General features: G+C 54.3%; 1 protein-coding gene across 5 annotated transcripts; it reads left to right on the top strand.

Annotated features, from left to right (window-relative positions):
* Window position 1: 1 nt before the first annotated feature.
* Window positions 2–16,702, top strand: PAOX (polyamine oxidase). Of its 5 annotated transcripts, none has more exons than XM_064488586.1 (7): window positions 2–87; window positions 9,006–9,492; window positions 10,241–10,440; window positions 11,789–12,041; window positions 13,824–13,936; window positions 14,413–14,570; window positions 16,309–16,702. In XM_064488586.1, exons 1-7 carry the CDS (start codon window positions 18–20, stop codon window positions 16,450–16,452), a joined length of 1,425 nt encoding a protein of 474 aa, XP_064344656.1. In that variant the 5' UTR covers window positions 2–17; the 3' UTR covers window positions 16,453–16,702. The 5 variants fall into 5 exon arrangements, 4 of the variants coding, with proteins under 4 accessions (XP_064344656.1, XP_064344659.1, XP_064344657.1 ...); XM_010998327.3 differs by lacking the exon at window positions 2–87 and adding an exon at window positions 8,128–8,446; XR_004139906.2 differs by lacking the exons at window positions 2–87; window positions 14,413–14,570; window positions 16,309–16,702 and adding exons at window positions 8,120–8,446; window positions 13,035–13,097 and having other exon boundaries at window positions 13,824–13,932.
* Window positions 16,703–16,733: the final 31 nt, after the last annotated feature.

Genomic DNA, 16,733 nt, shown 5'->3' on the forward strand with positions numbered 1-16,733 from the left:
GCCGGCATCGCGAGACCATGCTGGTATCGCGAGACCAGCCGGCCGGTGGAAGGGGCGGGGCGACGGGCATGCGCTTTGGGAACGAAGGTCAGGTGCGGGCTCAGAGGTCAGGGGACAAGGGTCAGGGGCGGGCGGGGGGGAGGGGACTAGAGCCAGGAAGTGGGAGGGGTGGGCGGGAGGAGGGTCTGCCGGGCAGGTTCTGCGCCGGGTTGGCGGGCCCCAGACCCCGGAAGTAGCCCTGAAGACCTGAGAGCAGCCCCGCCGGGACGGGCCCCGGGTGGCGTCGAAACCCGCCTGAGCCAGGCGGTCCGACCGCCCGGAGACCCTCGGCGCCCGCTCGGGGTCGGCCCGGACGCTAGCGTGAGCGGGAGGGCCGCGGGGAGCCCGCCTGCGCGCAGGCCGGGGTCCAGGCCGGGGCGGACTCTGCGGAGCTGCCCACCCGGCGTGCGTCGCCCGCGTTCTCCTCTCGGCCCGGCCGGTTCGTTTGCCGCGCCCTTCCCGCCACTTCCCGGCGTGTCTGTGTGCGGGGCAGGCGTTCTCCCCGCTCCCGGTGAGACCTCGAGCCACACCTGCTCCGGCTCTGAGCCGGATGCAGGGCTGTGGGCCGCACAGAGCCTAGGCTCTGGAGCTTGCTCGGGCTGGCGGACTTCCCAGTGGCCTGGAATCCGCTCTCAGGTGCACGTTCAGGTGTAACCCCGCGCAGGAACGCAAACTCTGACAGTGGGTGCTGCGGCAGCTTGAGGGTTTATTGCAGGGCACCGAGCAAGTGACCCGAAGACCGACCCACTCAAATAACCCTACTTGGTCTCTGAGTTAGGGGATTTTTTTTTTTTTTTTTTTTTTTTTTTTTTTTTTTTTAGGGGAAGAACAAAGAGGCTGGGATTAATTGTCATTCTGTGATATTTCTTAATCCAGTTTCAAGGGTCAAGGTGTCTCTGGTTTACATTCTCAGGCAAGGTGGTCTGTGGCTCCGGCGTCTGTTAGCTCATCTTATCCTGGAGAAGCAGCCAGCCCATGTACTTGTATGGACGACAGCAGTTTTAGTCGCCTGACTCTGCTTGATGTGTTCAGTCAGCACAGGGCTGAGGTCAGAGGGGACGAGAAAGGAAATTAAGTTTTGGTTGGAGAGGTTAATTATAAACTTCGTTTTAGATGGACTCAGTTTCAGTAGCAACAAGGAATCAGAGATAATACTGCTTTGCAGTGTGAGAAGGAGTTGGGGTAGAAGTAAGTGCTTAGGCAAGGAAAAGACGAGTAATTAGCAAAAATCCTTCCTTTCAGAGGCACCACGTAACTGGTTTTCTCATTGCTGAGCACTGCCTGTCAGGAGTGGCACACACCCACTCCCTTGTGTCTCTCCCTCTCCCGCTTGTTGGCCCTGAAGTGCTCTGAAGTGTGTGCGGTGTAATCACAGCAGCCGCACGAGGTGGCGGAGGCATGCTTTGCAACATTGGACAATTTGTATCACCGCGAAGTTTATGTGTTGATAGGGTTAGACTTACCAGGCATGAAGTATGATGCTGATCCTTTACATCGGTAACTGGCTAGCTACTGAATACTAGATTATGAAGTTTTATTTTTTATAAAATAATATGTAATGAAACTTTAACAGTGAAGTTACCTATTTAAGTTACTTTGATTTATAAATTGTAAATGTTTAAACATACATTATTAGCCTCCATTTGTATTCTTGCCCAAGTTCTGCAAATTTAAAGGTGGAGATAAAAGATCACCTACAAATGAAAAGCAAAATGGTTATTTTCAAGGAAATAATAAAATCCAGACCATCATTGAAAACTCAGCAGAACTTTATTTCAAGACTGAGGATAGAATAAAGACATTTTCATGCAAACAGTAACAGACTACCAAAGACTTTTACCAAAGGAGACTGTGTCATTGTGGGCCGCAGGACTGACAGGCACCCCAAGGAAAATGGCCCCAACACAGAAGGTTTCTCTAACACCCCGGGGGCTGGTGTTGGGGCCAGGTGGCTTCTTTCCTCCATGAAGTAATTTAAGTAATTTAAGCACAAGTGACCAAAAAAATTTTACATTGTGTGTGTGTGTGTGTGTGTGTGTATGGGACTTCACCAAAATTAAAAACTTTAGTGTTTCAGAGGATACTATGAAGAAAGTGAAATGAGAGAAGAAAGTTTTGCAGGTCATATATCTGCTAAGGGTCTCGTGTCTAGAATATATAAAGAATGCTTTCAACTTGCTAATCTACGGAATAAAACAGCCAGTTATTTTACCAGCAAAATAGGTCAATTTGGGAACAGCAAATAACTGCAATTTGGGTAAGCAGGCTACAGCAAAAGCCATAGGCAATCCTTCAAACAAAGCAATTTTACAGAGAAAAAGGAGGAAGTTGGGAGGGGTGGTTTTGAAGGAAAGTCAGTTGGGGGAACATGAGAGTTCGGTGTGATGACAGGTTCTTGTTGGCTGAGTAGCTGGGGTAGTCACTACTGTAAGAGATGCCATGAGCATCTTTCCTGTCAGGACCTGTAGTGGAGGATGCTTCCGGTTGGGGTCTGTAGTGGACGTTCTTCCTTGAATTGACAGTCAAGTGGTTCCTGCATGAGAGCACTCCCTTCTGGCCTCCTCACTCCATTTTAGATGACGTTTTCCTTTATTAATGTTCACAAACTCAGTCATAAAAAGACAAGCCAGTTAAAAAGTGAGCAGAGGATTGAACAGACATTTCTCCAGTAAAGATCTACACATGGCTGACAAGCCCACAAAAAGATGCTCAACATTGTTAGTCACTAGGGAAACGCAAAACCACAATAAGACACTACATCCACTACAACGGCTACAGTTAGACAATGGTAAATCCTGTAAGGACCTGGAGAAACTGGAACCCTTATACACTGCTGGTGGGAATATAAAATGATGCAGTCACTTTGGAAAACAGTCTGGTGGTTCCTCAAAAGCTTAAACTTAGAGTTAGCATACAACTCAGCAATTCCACCCCTAGGTATATGCCCAAGAGAAGCAAAAACGTGTTTACACAAAAACTCGTACATGGTTGTTCATAGCAGCATGCTCATAATAGTCAAAAAGTGAGAGAACACCTAAATGCTTATCAACTCATGCGTGGATAAACAAAATGTGATTTATCCATACAATGGGTACATTAGCATTTATTAGCTTATACAATGGAACATTATTTGTCAATAAAGAGAAGTGATGTAGACTGATACGAGCTGCAGCAGGTATGGACCTTGAAAGCATGCCGAGTGGAAGGAAGAAGCCAGACCAAAGACCCCATGTTCTGTGACTCCAGTTATATGGAATGTCCAGAAAAGGCAAGTCCACAGAGGCAGGAGGTAGGTTAGTGGTTGCCAGGGGCTGCAGGAGTGGGCACTGGGTATCGTTACAGGGTTGGGGGTTTCTTTTCTGGGTGATGAAAATGTTCTAAGCGGGATGTAGTGGTGGTGGAACAACTCTAAATGCGCTGTCAGCCAGTGACACTGGCTGCACTGTAACTGGGTGAAGTACATGGCACGTGAGTACTAATTAACAAAGCTGTGTACGGAAAGGAGCAGCCCGGTTTAGTTAAGGCACGTGTGATGTCACTGGGCAGTTGCAGCCTCTACTGCCATAGGTGGCCCGTGGGCATCAGGAGAAGCCCATGGCTTTGTACCAGTCAGATTGAAATGGGGTGTGTCCTCTCTGTGCTAGAGCTGCTGCTGGTGGCCTGAGACCCAGCAGAACAGTCCAGTGCCCACCCATGGCCACATGAGCACGTGGGGCAGTGCTGGCAGACCAAGCACTGGTTGTAGCTGCTGCTTGACTCAAGCCGTGGTGCTGCATTCGGGGACAAACAGCATGACTGCCCTGCCTCCCTGCCCCCAACTCCTGGGGTCTAAGGTGCTCCCTCCCCCTGGCCATGAAGGCAGTGTGTCACATTCCCGTGACTTTGCCTTTTCTCCAGTCACCCCCAGTCTGCGCCCAGGCCCTCCCCCCAGGTGGTCTCAGGTGTGAGCGGGACCAGGGCGTTTTTACCCCTTGGTCTGCGTGGGCCACCTGGAGGAACCCAGCCAAGTGGTCCCTGCCTTCCTGTGGCAGAATCCTGCCGGTCACCGAGAGGCTCCAGGGGCTGAACCAGAAGTATGTGAGTCCCCTAGACCCGTCCTGGGAGCTCCTGCCAGGGCCAGTCAGGGCCAAATCTCAGACCTTCTAAGGAGACCTCCTTTACCGTCCTGATCTCTCCCAGGAGAAGACCGCTGACAGAGAGGAGGTGGCGGGCCAGAAGGAGGGGAGAAAGGCAGAGTGGACATCTTCCCTGAACCTTGGGGGAGCCGTGTGCCCGGAGAGGAACCTCTGAGGAGGGAGCTCCCTGAGCCAGGCCTTTGCTTCAGGCGGCAGACTGGAGATAAAGTGCCCCCTATGAACAGGGACACTAGGGCCAGGGCAGCTGCACCCCAGGTGGGCAGCTTTACTCGACTTGCCAGGAGGCCAGCCTTTTCCTCACAAGTTGCAGACGTCAGGTGGAGTGACAGGCCGGGGTCTGGCGGCAGCTTGATGTGGAGCGGAGCATGGGTGGGGCGGTAGCTGGGAGGTGGCACCGTCACCCTGGCTGCCTCTGGACCCCTGTGGTCACCGCCGCCACCTAAGGCGCAACTTCCCGGATCCCTCAAGCCCCCACCCCAGTCCCGCATGCGCCACGCCCTGAAAGGTCCCACGCCTCTCCCACCATGCTTCACCTTTCAGCCTTCCCCGCGGGACCATGACCAGCGTGAAGCGAGCCACCAGGCAGTGTCCCACCCCGTCTGGGGAGTGGTCGGAGAGGTGGTTCTTGGAGATCGGGGGAGGCCGGGGGGTGCTCAGTGAGTTGGGGGGGTGCTATCTTTTCGAGTTAGAGTTTTCTCCCCACATATGCCCAGGAGTGGATTGCAGGATTATATGGTAAGTCTATTTTCAGTTTTTTAAGGAGCCTCCTAACTGGTTTCCATGTGGCTGCACCAGTTTACATTCCTACCAACAGCATAGGAAGGTTCTTTTTCTCCACACCATCTCCAATATTTATTATTTTTTTAATTTAAATTTTTTGATTTACAATGTTGCATTAGTTTCTGGTGTACAGCATAGTGATTCAGATATGTACATCTGAAGAATATATATATATATTCTTTTTCCTTGCAGGTTACTATAAGCCATTGAATATAGTTCCTTGTGCTCTGCAGTAGGACCTTGTTGTCTATCTGTTCTGTACACAGTAGTTTGTAACAGCCAATCCCAAACTCCCAGTTTATCCCTCCCTCCCCCACAACCATTGTTTGTTTTCTGTGTCTATGAGCCTCTTTCTGTTTTGTAAATAAGTTTGTGTCATTTTTTTAGATTCCACATACGTGATATCGTATGGTATTTGTCTTTGACTGACTGACTTACCACACTTAGTATGATAATCTCTAGGTCCATCCATATTGCTGCAAATGACATTATTTCATTCCTTTTTATGGCTGAGTAGTAGTCCATTGTGTATAAATATACCACATCATCTTTTCCAATCATCTGTCCAACATTTATTATTTGTAGACTTTTTAATGATGGCCATTCTGGCCAGTGTGAAGTGATACCTCTTAGTTTTGACCAAACTTGTTCTTTTAAAAAATTTTATTATTTTTTACTTTCAAAATTGTTCTTTTAAAGGGCATGTTTCCTTGCATGCACATTTCATTGCAGGAGACTATCACATGTGTGTGTGTCTGTTTTCTGCCTCCTCCCACTGAGCTCCATGCAGGCTGGGATTTTGTCCCTGTTACTCAGGGATGAGTCCTCAGCACCTTGATTATTTGAATAGGTACTCTATTCTTAGGCTTAAGAAGCAGGTGAATTCCTAAACCTCTTTCCACATTCCAGGCAGTGGCACTGGGTGACTGTCTGGTCCCCATCCTGGCAGCAGCCTAGAAGTCTGTTCTCTGTACAGAGGGATTCCAGGAGGGACCAGCAGGCACAGTTGAAGGTGGGTCTGCTGCCCCCAGAATGCCAACCCTCCCCACTCCTGTCCACTCTTTGACTTCAAAGATACTGGCAGCCTGGCCTATGTGCTCCAGGCAGGAGACTGGAAGACTCTGTCCAGGGAGCTTGACCAATTCAAAGGGAAGTACCTAGAGATACTGAGGGGGGTTCTCTGACAGCCTGCTGCCAGAGCACCCCAGAGTCAAGCTCAAATGTGATGGGCCCCACTCACAAACAGCCCTCTGGTCCACCATTCCTCATCACGAGGAGACAAACATAACCTGACATCTCAGAGAGCTTCTTTCTGGAAGATGGAGCCAAAAGAAACAGGAAAAAGAGAACCCAGAGTACAGTGACCGAGCAGGTGTCTGTCACTCATGTCCTTAGACAAGTGAGGATGTGCTCCCAGGAACATGAAGGAAGGAGAGAACCCTTCTCTCCTCTGAAAAGAAACATTTGTCCAAGAAGAAAGAGTTCCTGGTAATTAACACTATGACAGCAGAAACAAAAGCTCAATGGAAGAAATCCCGCAGGCAGCAGAGCAGAAATTCAAGGGCCAGGCTCGAAGTCTGACATCCTAAAATAAGGACTTTGGAAAGAGGTAACAAAAAACTGTCAGGGATTTTGCTCAGGGCGGAGTCACCAGCAGAAACGACTGACTAGTGAAAAAAATCAACGACATCATTTGCGGGGACAGAAGGATGGGAGTTTCCAGACTGAGGGCCCTTTGCATGCCCATCACAGTAAATAAAAATCAAGGCACCGTGTTGTGAAATTTCAGAAGATCTGAAAAACTGCCAGGGAGGAAAACGCCTCTGCTGCTTGTGAAGAATTAGAAACTAGAACGGCTGTGGGTTCTTCACAGAGCTCCCAGGAGGGAGGAGAAAGGAAGCAAATGCCTTCAGAGTCTGGAGGAAGGCGTTTCTGACCTGGAACTCTATGCCCAAGCAAACTACAAATCGAGTAGGAGGGCATGGTGACGACACCTGCAGCTTTGCAGTGTCTTCAATGAAAACAGCCTTCTGAGGGGGGAGGTAGGGCTCAGCGCGCAGGAGGTCCTGGGTTCTATCCCCAGTCCCTCCCTTAAAAAACAATAAGTAGATAAATGAATGGACCTAATTATCTGCCCCACCCCCACCCCGCCAAGGGAAAACTAAAATCTCCCAGACACCTCCTGGCTTCCCCAGGAGAGTGAATCAAACAAGAAGAATATACAGCTGGGGGCAACACAGGGAGAGAAGGGGTCCTGTCCGAGAGGAAGATCCCAACAGAAAGACCACTTGCTCAGAATGGAGCTCACCCTTCTCCCTGCCCACCCTACGCCGCAGGGAACAGGCGGCCACAGGAAGTCCACGGAGGCAGCAGGCGGTGGCTCAGAGCTGCAGCGCCCAGGTGTGGCAGAGAAGGAACGATGTGCCACGGGGAGGTCTGGTAACCCTCTTAACAGAAGGCAGGAACCTTCTAATCCCAGCAAAGCCGTAGGAGGACCTGTCGGAACTAGAGGAATTCTCCGGAAATTCTGCACGCTTGTATGTGCCTCCCTCTCCTGGGGCCAGAGTGGGTCAGGGAGACACGTTTCTCCATTTACCCTTTATCTTGTCCTTTATGCGTCCTGTGTGTTTGAGACATGTGACTGCATACATTTACACACATACATACACATACGCAGAGAGCAGTGGCGTCGCCGGTAGGCTATGTCCCCGCCCGTCTCTGACGCCTCCGTACCCACCGGACCCGCTCTGGGACTTCCGTCCACGAGCTCCGCCGGTCCGGAGGTGAAGGCGTTCGGCCGCCCATCTCAGGCAGGAGGGAGGCGCCTCCTCCGCCTTCTGGTCACCCTTTCCACGTCTCCTTTGGAAGGAGACACGACCCGCCAGGCCAGCCGGCCGGCCCGATTCTGTGTGGGGACGCTCGCCCACACCGCCCGGCAGCAGGGGACACACACCGACCCCTCCACGCTCGCCCTCGTCCTCCCGGGAGGCCGTCTGCCACAACCCCAGGCCGTGGGCCAAACCTCCAGGCCCAGCCCCACGCCCAGCTTAGAGGGGCGCGCGGAGCGGAGCGGGGCTGACGCGGGGGCGCGTGTCCCCGCGCCCCGGCCCCACCTCCCGCCCGGCTCCGCGCGCCTCGAGCCCCGCCACGCTCCCCGCTCCTCCTCCGGCCCCGCCCCGCGACCCCCAAACGCCTCCAGTCTCCTCCCCTCTCCCCGCCCCGCTTCGCTGGCCCGCCTCTGGTCTCCTCCCCGCTCCCTCAGCGCGGAGCCGCGGGGACGCGCGGGGACTGGTACTGGGACAGCGCGATGGAGTCGAGAAGTCGCAAGGCGGAGGCCCCGGGCAGTGGGCCGCGGGTGCTGGTGGTAGGCGGCGGCATCGCGGGGCTGGGCGCGGCGCAGAGGCTCTCTCGCCACCCGGCCTTCTCGCACCTGCGGGTTCTGGAGGCCACAGCCCGCGCCGGTGGCCGCATCCGTTCGGAGAGCAGCTTCGGTAACAGCCTCTCCCGGAACTCCTTCCTAGAAATCCTTCCCGGAACCCCTTCCCGGAACCCAGTTGGTGCCGCCGGAGCTCTGTCATCTGCTGGCTCTGCCTGCGTACAGGGTTAAGGGACCCGGAACCCTTTTCTGGTCCCTTGAGTGAATCCCCGCCGCGCCCCACTTACTTAGCCAAAGTTCGCTGGTCCCCGAAACTTAGCTGCCCACTGTGAGCAGGGCCGGCTCCTGCCGGGGAAGGAAACCCATGGCCCTACACAGTTGCCCGCGGTTCTGCCGCCGCAGGTAGCTCCCCCTCCAGCCTCGGGGTTTCCCATAAATGTGTCTCTGCCCCAGGCCTACCTCTGTGTCCTCCCTTGGCAGCGCGGGCCAGTCTCCCCGCCGCCCCCCCACCCCGCCCCCCGCCTGACAGGCCTTGCCAGGAGTCTGTGGTCCTCAGGGACTGCGTGGACCTCTGGCTGATTTTCAGAGCATATTTGGAAGGGTAGAGCTAGATGCGGTCCCAGAGGAGGGCTTCTGGGAAGGAACCTCAAGGTGGCATCTTCTGCCCCTCCCAGGTGGTGTGGTGGAGGTTGGCGCTCACTGGATCCATGGCCCTTCCCAGGGCAACCCCGTCTTCCAGCTGGCTGCTGAGTTTGGGCTGCTGGGCAAGAAGGAGCTGTCAGAGGAGAACCAGCTGATCGAGACCGGAGGTCATGTGGGCCTGCCCTCTGTGACCTACACCAGCTCGGGGGGAAGTGTGAGCCCTGAGCTGGTGGCGGAGATGGCCGGTCTGTTCTATGGTCTCATAGACCAGACCAGGGATTTCCTGCACGCGACCGAGAACCCGGTGCCCAGCGTTGGGGAGTTCCTCAAAAAGAGGATCCATCAGCGCATGGCCTGCTGGACAGAGGACGAGAAGACCAAGAAGCTCAAGCTGGCCATCCTGAACAGCCTCTTCAACCTGGAGTGCTGCGTGAGCGGTACGCACAGCATGGACCTTGTGGCCCTCGCGCCTTTCGGGGAGTACACTGTGCTGCCAGGGCTGGACTGCACCTTTGCTGGGTATGTGTGTACCCCACCCACCCAGACAGCCCTCCGTGCTCCAGGACCCCCCATTCCTCCAGGGGCCCCCATGCCTCCAGGGTCCCTCCACGTACCTCGGGTCAAGCTTTGGAAGGCAGGGGATGGGTGGGAGGGACAGGGGGCTGTTTGTCTTCCCTGTTTTACAGAGATTGGTCATTTATTTCCTGAGTTTTGCTCATTTATGAAAAAGAAAAAATATTTTTAAGAAGAAGTGATTAAAAGAAGGAACTGTATCTCATAATGCTTTCTTCCTCCCATGGTCAGGCGGCCCTTTGCATGGAAGCACCGTGTGAAGGGCTTCAGCCTCAGAGAGGGGCAGGCAGGTGCTCCTCTGTGGTGGGTGGCCGTTTCCCACCAGGCACTCACAAGACCCTCCAGGACTGTCCTGCTGGGCTCTCCCCGGTGTCACCTCTGGCACTGTGGCCCTGAGGCCCCAGTGACTGAGCAGATGCCCAGAGCAGAGCTAGAGCCCTGGGCCGTGTGAGGCCGGAGCCTGTTCTCCATGAGTGCCTGGGGAGCTCTGCGCCCCTTTGCTCACTGAATCCTCGCATTAGAGCTGGAGGCATGAGGCCCCTGCCTCCTTGCCGTCCTCCCTGGCTGGGCCAGGCCCCCAGGTCGGGACCAGAGCAGCTCAGCTCCCCTATCTGCTGTGAACTTGGAGGGCTTGTTCCAGAGAGTCACCTCCAGGAGCTGGTCCTCTAAACCGCGCCAACCCCTCTGTCTCCAGGGGCTACCAGGGGCTCACGAGCCGCATGATGGCCTCCTTGCCCGAGGATGTGATGGTTTTTAACAAGCCTGTGAAGACTGTTCACTGGAATGGGTCCTTCCAGGAAGCCTCTGCTCCTGGGGAGACGTTTCCGGTGCTGGTGGAGTGTGAGGATGGAGACTGCTTCCCGGCACATCATGTTGTTGTCACCGTGCCCTTAGGTAAAGCGCACTTTTCTGTCTGGTTTCCTCCAGTTCCCCATCCCAGTGCCCTGGCCTCTGGTTTTCTCCAGCCTCACTGGCCCTGGGGTGTTTGTGGGCTACTAAGCTCACATTTTCATTCTGAGTTTCAGATAGAGTTACTCTCTTGTGCTTTGCAGCAATCATGTGCTTTGGAATTAAGTGTTTCACAGTAAGAGAAAATGCAGGGCAGCAGGTGTCTTGATCCTTTTGGGGTAATTATGGGAGAGTTGGGATGGCCTTGGGAGGTTCACCGAACTGCTTCCTTAGACATGGAGCAGGTGTGAAAGCCAGGTCTCAGGTTTAGGTCCCGGTAGTAACCGAGGAAGGAGTCCCACGTATAATCCTATTTAATTCTAGATCTGACGCTTTAGACGGAAGCCTTGGAGTAGCAGCTGGCAGTGTGATGAAAGATGGAGGTGGCTGAAGGCAAGCCGTGCCTGCTTATCTCTTACTCCTCGGGCAGCAGCCTGGGGCACGCCTGTCCCATCCCCTGTCTGACAGATGCCAGCAGAGCAAAGTCACTTAACTGCCCAAGTTCACCAAGTGAGCAGGTGCCAGAGCTGATGTAAGAGGAAGAGTGAGAGTCTCCGCCCGCCCCCCCCACCTTCCCAACCCCGCCGACCCCGGCGCGCTGCCCACCTGCCACATCTGTTCTTTACAGCCACACTGTGTTTTCTTGTATATAGGTGTCATTACTCCATGTTGGTGGAAATTTACGTTGTTTTCGCTTGTTCTGTTGCACACAGTGTTGTACCTGTACGTTTAAAAACACTCGTGGGCACATACTTGTAGGATCAGTTCTAGCAGCGGGAGCTGCTGGTTTAAGATCTGCACAGAGAGGGCCCGTTTCCTGCCAGGTTGTTTTCGTCCTTTTTTTAGGGACCTGTGAGAGGGTTGTTTTGTCCTTTTTTTAGGGACCTGCGAGATTGGCTGGTGCTTCCCGTGTTTCACCCCCTTGTGGTTTGCCTTTGGGCTAAATGCAGATTCATTCTTATGCAGCTTCTGGATAAAGCCATGTCTATTTCGCTGCCCCTCTCAGCCAGTCCTGGAGGGCTCAGGAGTGAGAACTGTCCCTGCAGAGCAGTTTGCGGCTGGTGTGTGAACTGTCGCCACCTGGCCAGATGTTCACAGGGCCTATCGCATCCCTCCACTTCGGTGCTGGCTGCCTGAGGCCAGAGTCCGGACGGATGACGAACGGCCAGCCTGCGTGGCTCCTGAGAGACTCCTTCCCGGCCTCTCCTGACTGGGTCAGGGAGCGTGCCCACGACGGTTGATTCCAGTGTCAGAGGCTCATATAGTGTAAGCCCCGTCCAATTATGAATTCCAGGTTTTCTGAAGGAGCATCTGGACAGCTTCTTTGAGCCTCCGCTGCCCAGTGAGAAGGCAGAAGCCACCAGGAAAATAGGCTTTGGGACCAACAATAAAATCTTTCTGGAGTTTGAGGAACCCTTCTGGCAGCCGGACTGCCAGTACATCCAGCTGGTGTGGGAGGACACGTCGCCCCTGGAGGATGCCACCCTCAAGCTGCAGGACGCCTGGTTCAAGAAACTTATTGGCTTTTTGGTCCTGCCTGCCTTCAAGTACGTACACATCCCAAGCTTCTGTGAGGTGCCCTGGGTGTGAGCTCTGACTGTGGGTCCAGCAGTGTCGACCCTCTGTGAGGTGTTTCTGGAGGGCTTGACAGGGTGGGGGTCCCAAGGGCATCCTAAGGCATGGGACAGACACCTGGGCCCACCCCCTGTGGGAGTCAGTGTTAACTCAGGATGTAAGACCGTGGGTAATTTAGGGAGGGAGGGACTGGCTCTTCCGGCAACATCATCGCACAGCGTGTTGTGCTCAGCTGGTGGATGTGACTCCAGGTTTCCACGCAGAGACTTGGAGGGGTTGGGGGCCACATTCTCGGCCTGGAGGCATGGGGAGATGGATACATTTCCACGGCCCGCCAGCCTGGCTCACCCCCATGACCATGAGAGCAGGGTGCGTGGGCTCCTGCAGCCTGGGAGGGGGACGGGTGTCTCCTCTGCATTGAAGATGCAGCTGACATCCAGGGGGTTGAGGACGGTTGGGCAGTGAGCAGCGACTGGCTTGGCCAACTGCTCCAGGCTCAGGATGTCGACGACAATGGTCCCGGGGACCTTGGGCGCCTTCGTGGGACACGCCATGGCCCTGGGCAGTGACTCTCACACTGTGGTCTCAGGATCCGCCTTTTCTACTCTTAAAAATTATTCAGGATCTTAAAGAGCTTTTGTTCATGTGGGTTATATCTGTGCATTTATCACATTAGCAATTAATCTGAGAAATTTAAAAATGTTTATTCTTCAAATGACAGTAAAGCTATTCCACATTAACATAAATAACACTTTTGAACAAAAAACAACTGCATTTCTAAAACAGACTTTAGTGAGAAGAGTGGCAATGTTTTGTCTCTTTTGCAAGCGTCTTTAGTGTCTGGATAATAGAAGGTAACTGGAGCCCATGGCTGCCCTGCATTGGTTCCGCAGTCTGGGTGGAGTGTGTGAAGCACGCTGTAGACCTGTGCTTGGGAAGAGGAGTAACCTTTACTTGGTTTTCAGATAACTGCGGGTGTTCTTTGGTGCTGCGCCAGGACTCAGGAGGTTGAAGGCAGTTCTGTAGAGGTCAGCTGCAGTGTGGAGCCTGAAACCATTTGGTGGATTTTGCATCTTACTCTGCCTCTGTTTGTCTGTCTCGCCCTTTGAATGGTCTTTAACCCACCCACGTTTCGGTCATTCGGAAAGGAAGGATTCATGTAGTCTTCCAAGTGTTGAAACATTTCACCGTACAATGTGAATAATTAAATTTATTACCATCACCCCTGGTCCCAGAAAAGTCTGCGTTGGGCCGGCTGAACTGTTGGTGGCAGAGGCAAGCTTCTAAAATTCTAATTTTTGCTCGAGAGCCTCAGTTTTGTCATCAGCAATAAATACTTGCTGTTGTTTTCCTTGTAAGAGACACACTCTGCTCATTTTTGAGAAAGTGTCTGCCAGATACCCAGGCCATTTGTGAAAGATGCAGTGGTCCACTGGCGGCTCACGTGTGCCCGGTCCCCCCCATCCTGCCACGTGGGGTGTTAGAAAGACTTGCTCTCAAGGCTCAGGACTTGATGCGGCTGCTTCGCGGTATGCCCTGCCACGAGCGGGGCGCTCCCCTGCGCGTGGGTCTGCTAGCGGGCTTGTGCCGAGGCCCCGGCTCTGCTGAGGGCGGCTGTTCCCACCACGACTCCTGAGCACCGGGCAGATGTCGGATGGAAACGGCAGACCTGGGAGTCTGACCAAGCAGGCCCTGGGAGGGTACTCCGGGAGTGGTGCCACACTTGGGAGCCCAGCGCTGTTCTCTCCATGCAGGTCTGCCCACGTGCTCTGCGGCTTCATCGCTGGGCTGGAGTCCGAGTTCATGGAGACACTGTCGGATGAGGACGTTCTCTTGTCTCTGACCCAGGTGCTTCGCCGGGTGACAGGTAGGGGCCTGGGGGCCGCGGCACCACCTCCGCCCTGGCGGCTGCTCTCTGATGGGACCCAGACTCCCAAGGGTGAGGGGGTCTCTCCTGGGACAATCCTCCTGTGCTAGTGGGCCACCAGAAGTCCTGGTCTCTGAGGACCAAAGTGACTTTACAACCCCTTCCCACTTCTCTGTTCTAAAATCTGCCCCCAGGATGGGTGCGGTGTCCTTGACGAGAGCTTTACAGATGAGGTGCTGCGGCTCCGGAAAGGCAGTGGTGCCACCCCATTGCCCGGTGGGGAATCCAGCCTCCGCCCAGGCGGTGGCGGCCAGCAGAGTTGGGGGACCGGGGAGCCTCTTACTTACACTCTCTGTGCCCTGGTTTTTTTCCCCGGGCAGTTTCTCTGATTTTGAACCGCTCAGTCTTTAAAGTGAGAGACTCACTGCAGACGTCCAGGCGGATGTTGGGTTAACGCGTGCGCCTCTCTGGTCCAGGGAACCCGCAGCTCCCCGCACCCAGGAGTGTGCTGAGGTCGCGCTGGCACAGTGCCCCGTACACCAGGGGCTCCTACAGCTATGTGGCCGTGGGCAGCTCCGGGGACGACATTGACCTGCTAGCTCAGCCCCTCCCTGCGGACGGCAAGGAGGCCCAGGTACGATGTGGGTGCCCAAGTGAGGGCACTGGGGTCCCCACTGCAGGGTCCAGAGCCCAGGACAGTCCTGTGAAGGCTGGGAGATGCTGAGGGGAATGGAGACCTGGGACTCTGAGATTCAGAGTCCATTTCTTTTGGAAACTAAGAGTAATTCTTAAATGTATTATTTTTATCAGAATTATACATGCTCATAGCTTAAAGCATCAGAGGACTGTCCGGTGCTGGCTAACAAAATAAGAAAAGGACCTAATGTAGCATGCTGGTGGGGGGCATACCATGGACCCTCCCAGACTGTTCTTCTGGCTGATTCTGATCTCTGAATCTACCGGATCTCCAAATAACATGCTATCTACCACTTTCTACAAAACATGTAATTGTGGGAAACTTTCCATGTTACAAAGGTGGGCAGAGCCTTTGAGCTCCTGTCTCCGGTTTCGTGTCTGTCTGTTCACGGCATCTTGTGGCGCCGCCTGTTGTCAGGCTCGTCCCACAGGTGCTGTAGCTTTGTCTGCAGATATTTCCGTGGGCATCTCCAAAAGATCGAGGACACACTCTTAAAATACATCACCATAACCGTGTTGTCATATGTAAACATTCACGGTTGCCCCACACCACCCAGCAGTCGTGCTTGGTGTCCAAGTCTTGTTTGGTGGTGTCGCTCTTGAACTTTCGGTTTGAGGCATGACTGATTGAATTCTGACTAAGTCACATCAGTTTTAGTGTCCCTGCACTCCTCTCCCCGCCCTCCCAGGTGTGGTGCAGTAGTTCTGGTGGGACCTCCTCACTTCCAATGTCTTGTTTGCTGCGGGCACTGTCCACACCTGGGCTGTGAGGGGCCACAGTCTCTTTTCCAGGGGTGGAAACAACCACTTTCCTTTGCTGACAGATTCTGTAGGTGGGCAACGTGGGACGGCTTGTTTCTGTCCTGTGATGTCTGGCATCTCAGCTGCGAGAATGACCCGCTGGGGGTGACCATGGGCCGGGGCAGGGGTCCTCTGAGGCTGCTTCTCTCACATGTCTTCCCTGGCTGGAGGACTTGAAGGACTCAAGTGCCTGCCCTTGGCCTCTCTGTGTGGCTTGGGCTCCCTCCCAGCGTGGCGGCCCAGGGCTCCAGCACCAGCATTCCGCGGAGTGGGCACTGCTGCTCCTGTGACTGAGTGAAGAGGTCTTGCCTCACTAACTGGACAAAGCAGCCACAAGCCTGCCCAGATTCAAGGTAGAGGAGTGTCCAAGACTTCACAGCGGCGCAAAAGCCCCACGTTGGGTGCAAAGTGCTCTTTTGGCAGCCACGTCCCTCGGGGCTTTGAAGATGTTCCCCACGTTGCTGCTGGGAGGTCCGAAGCCCTTGTGATTCACCTGGTTTTCAAATATCCAAGGAAGCAGGAAGAGCAGGAGCCCCATACTTGCTGGCAGTCATTCCGCTTCTCCTGGAATTCTCTTGAATTATCACAGCTTTTTTTCTTCCTTTTCACTTTTTCTGGATTTTGCTCTGTGTTTTGGGTGATGCTTTCCACGCTGCGTTCTGTGCTTACATTTAATTCTGGGTGTGCTGCACTGTTGTTGCTCTTTTCAGTGTAGCAGCCATGGTGCTGGCCCTGGTGTCCTGGTCACATCAGGCGCGGGATTAGGGGAAGAACAAAGCCCCACACCTGCCCCACACCTGCCGCTGGCCGCAGGGGAGAGGCGTGGGGCCTGTGGCCAACCCAGGCACACACCCTGACCTCACCCTTCTTTGCAGCCCCAGGTGCTGTTTGCGGGAGAAGCCACACACCGGACGTTTTACTCCACCACACACGGGGCTCTGCTGTCCGGCTGGAGAGAGGCTGACCGGCTCATTGCTCTGCAGGACCCACATGCCCAGCAGCCCGGACCCAGGCTGTGAGCCCTCCGCTCACTCTGAGCCCAGCTCTGCCACTCCGGAGCTGGGGGTCCTTTCCTCTGATGGACGACGTTCAGTCTGGCTCAAGACTGAAGATGTTAGTGTCACTGGGGGTCAGCTGTCTAATTTCTCAAGTCTCTGGGGTCCCGCCAGGGCTGGGCTCGAGCCGAGCGTGAGGTCTTCCTGGAGAGAGAGACATGAGATGCTGCTGCTGCTGTGGTTGCTGGAACATAAAGTGTGTTAAAGCATCCTGTGTCCGGAGTCGTCCTCATGGCTGCGGCGTT

This window comes from Camelus dromedarius, chromosome 8, assembly GCF_036321535.1.
Source record: "Camelus dromedarius isolate mCamDro1 chromosome 8, mCamDro1.pat, whole genome shotgun sequence".
NCBI lineage: Eukaryota > Metazoa > Chordata > Mammalia > Artiodactyla > Camelidae > Camelus > Camelus dromedarius.

Coding starts and splice junctions, on each gene's coding strand:
- PAOX (XM_010998327.3), top strand. CDS start 8,263: ATGGAGTCGAGAAGTCGCAAGGCGGAGGCCCCGGGCAGTGGGCCGCGG. Junction 12,042..13,823: donor TTGGTCCTGCCTGCCTTCAA/GTACGTACACAT, acceptor CTCTCCATGCAG/GTCTGCCCACGTGCTCTGCG. Junction 13,937..14,412: donor GGTGCTTCGCCGGGTGACAG/GTAGGGGCCTGG, acceptor TCTCTGGTCCAG/GGAACCCGCAGCTCCCCGCA.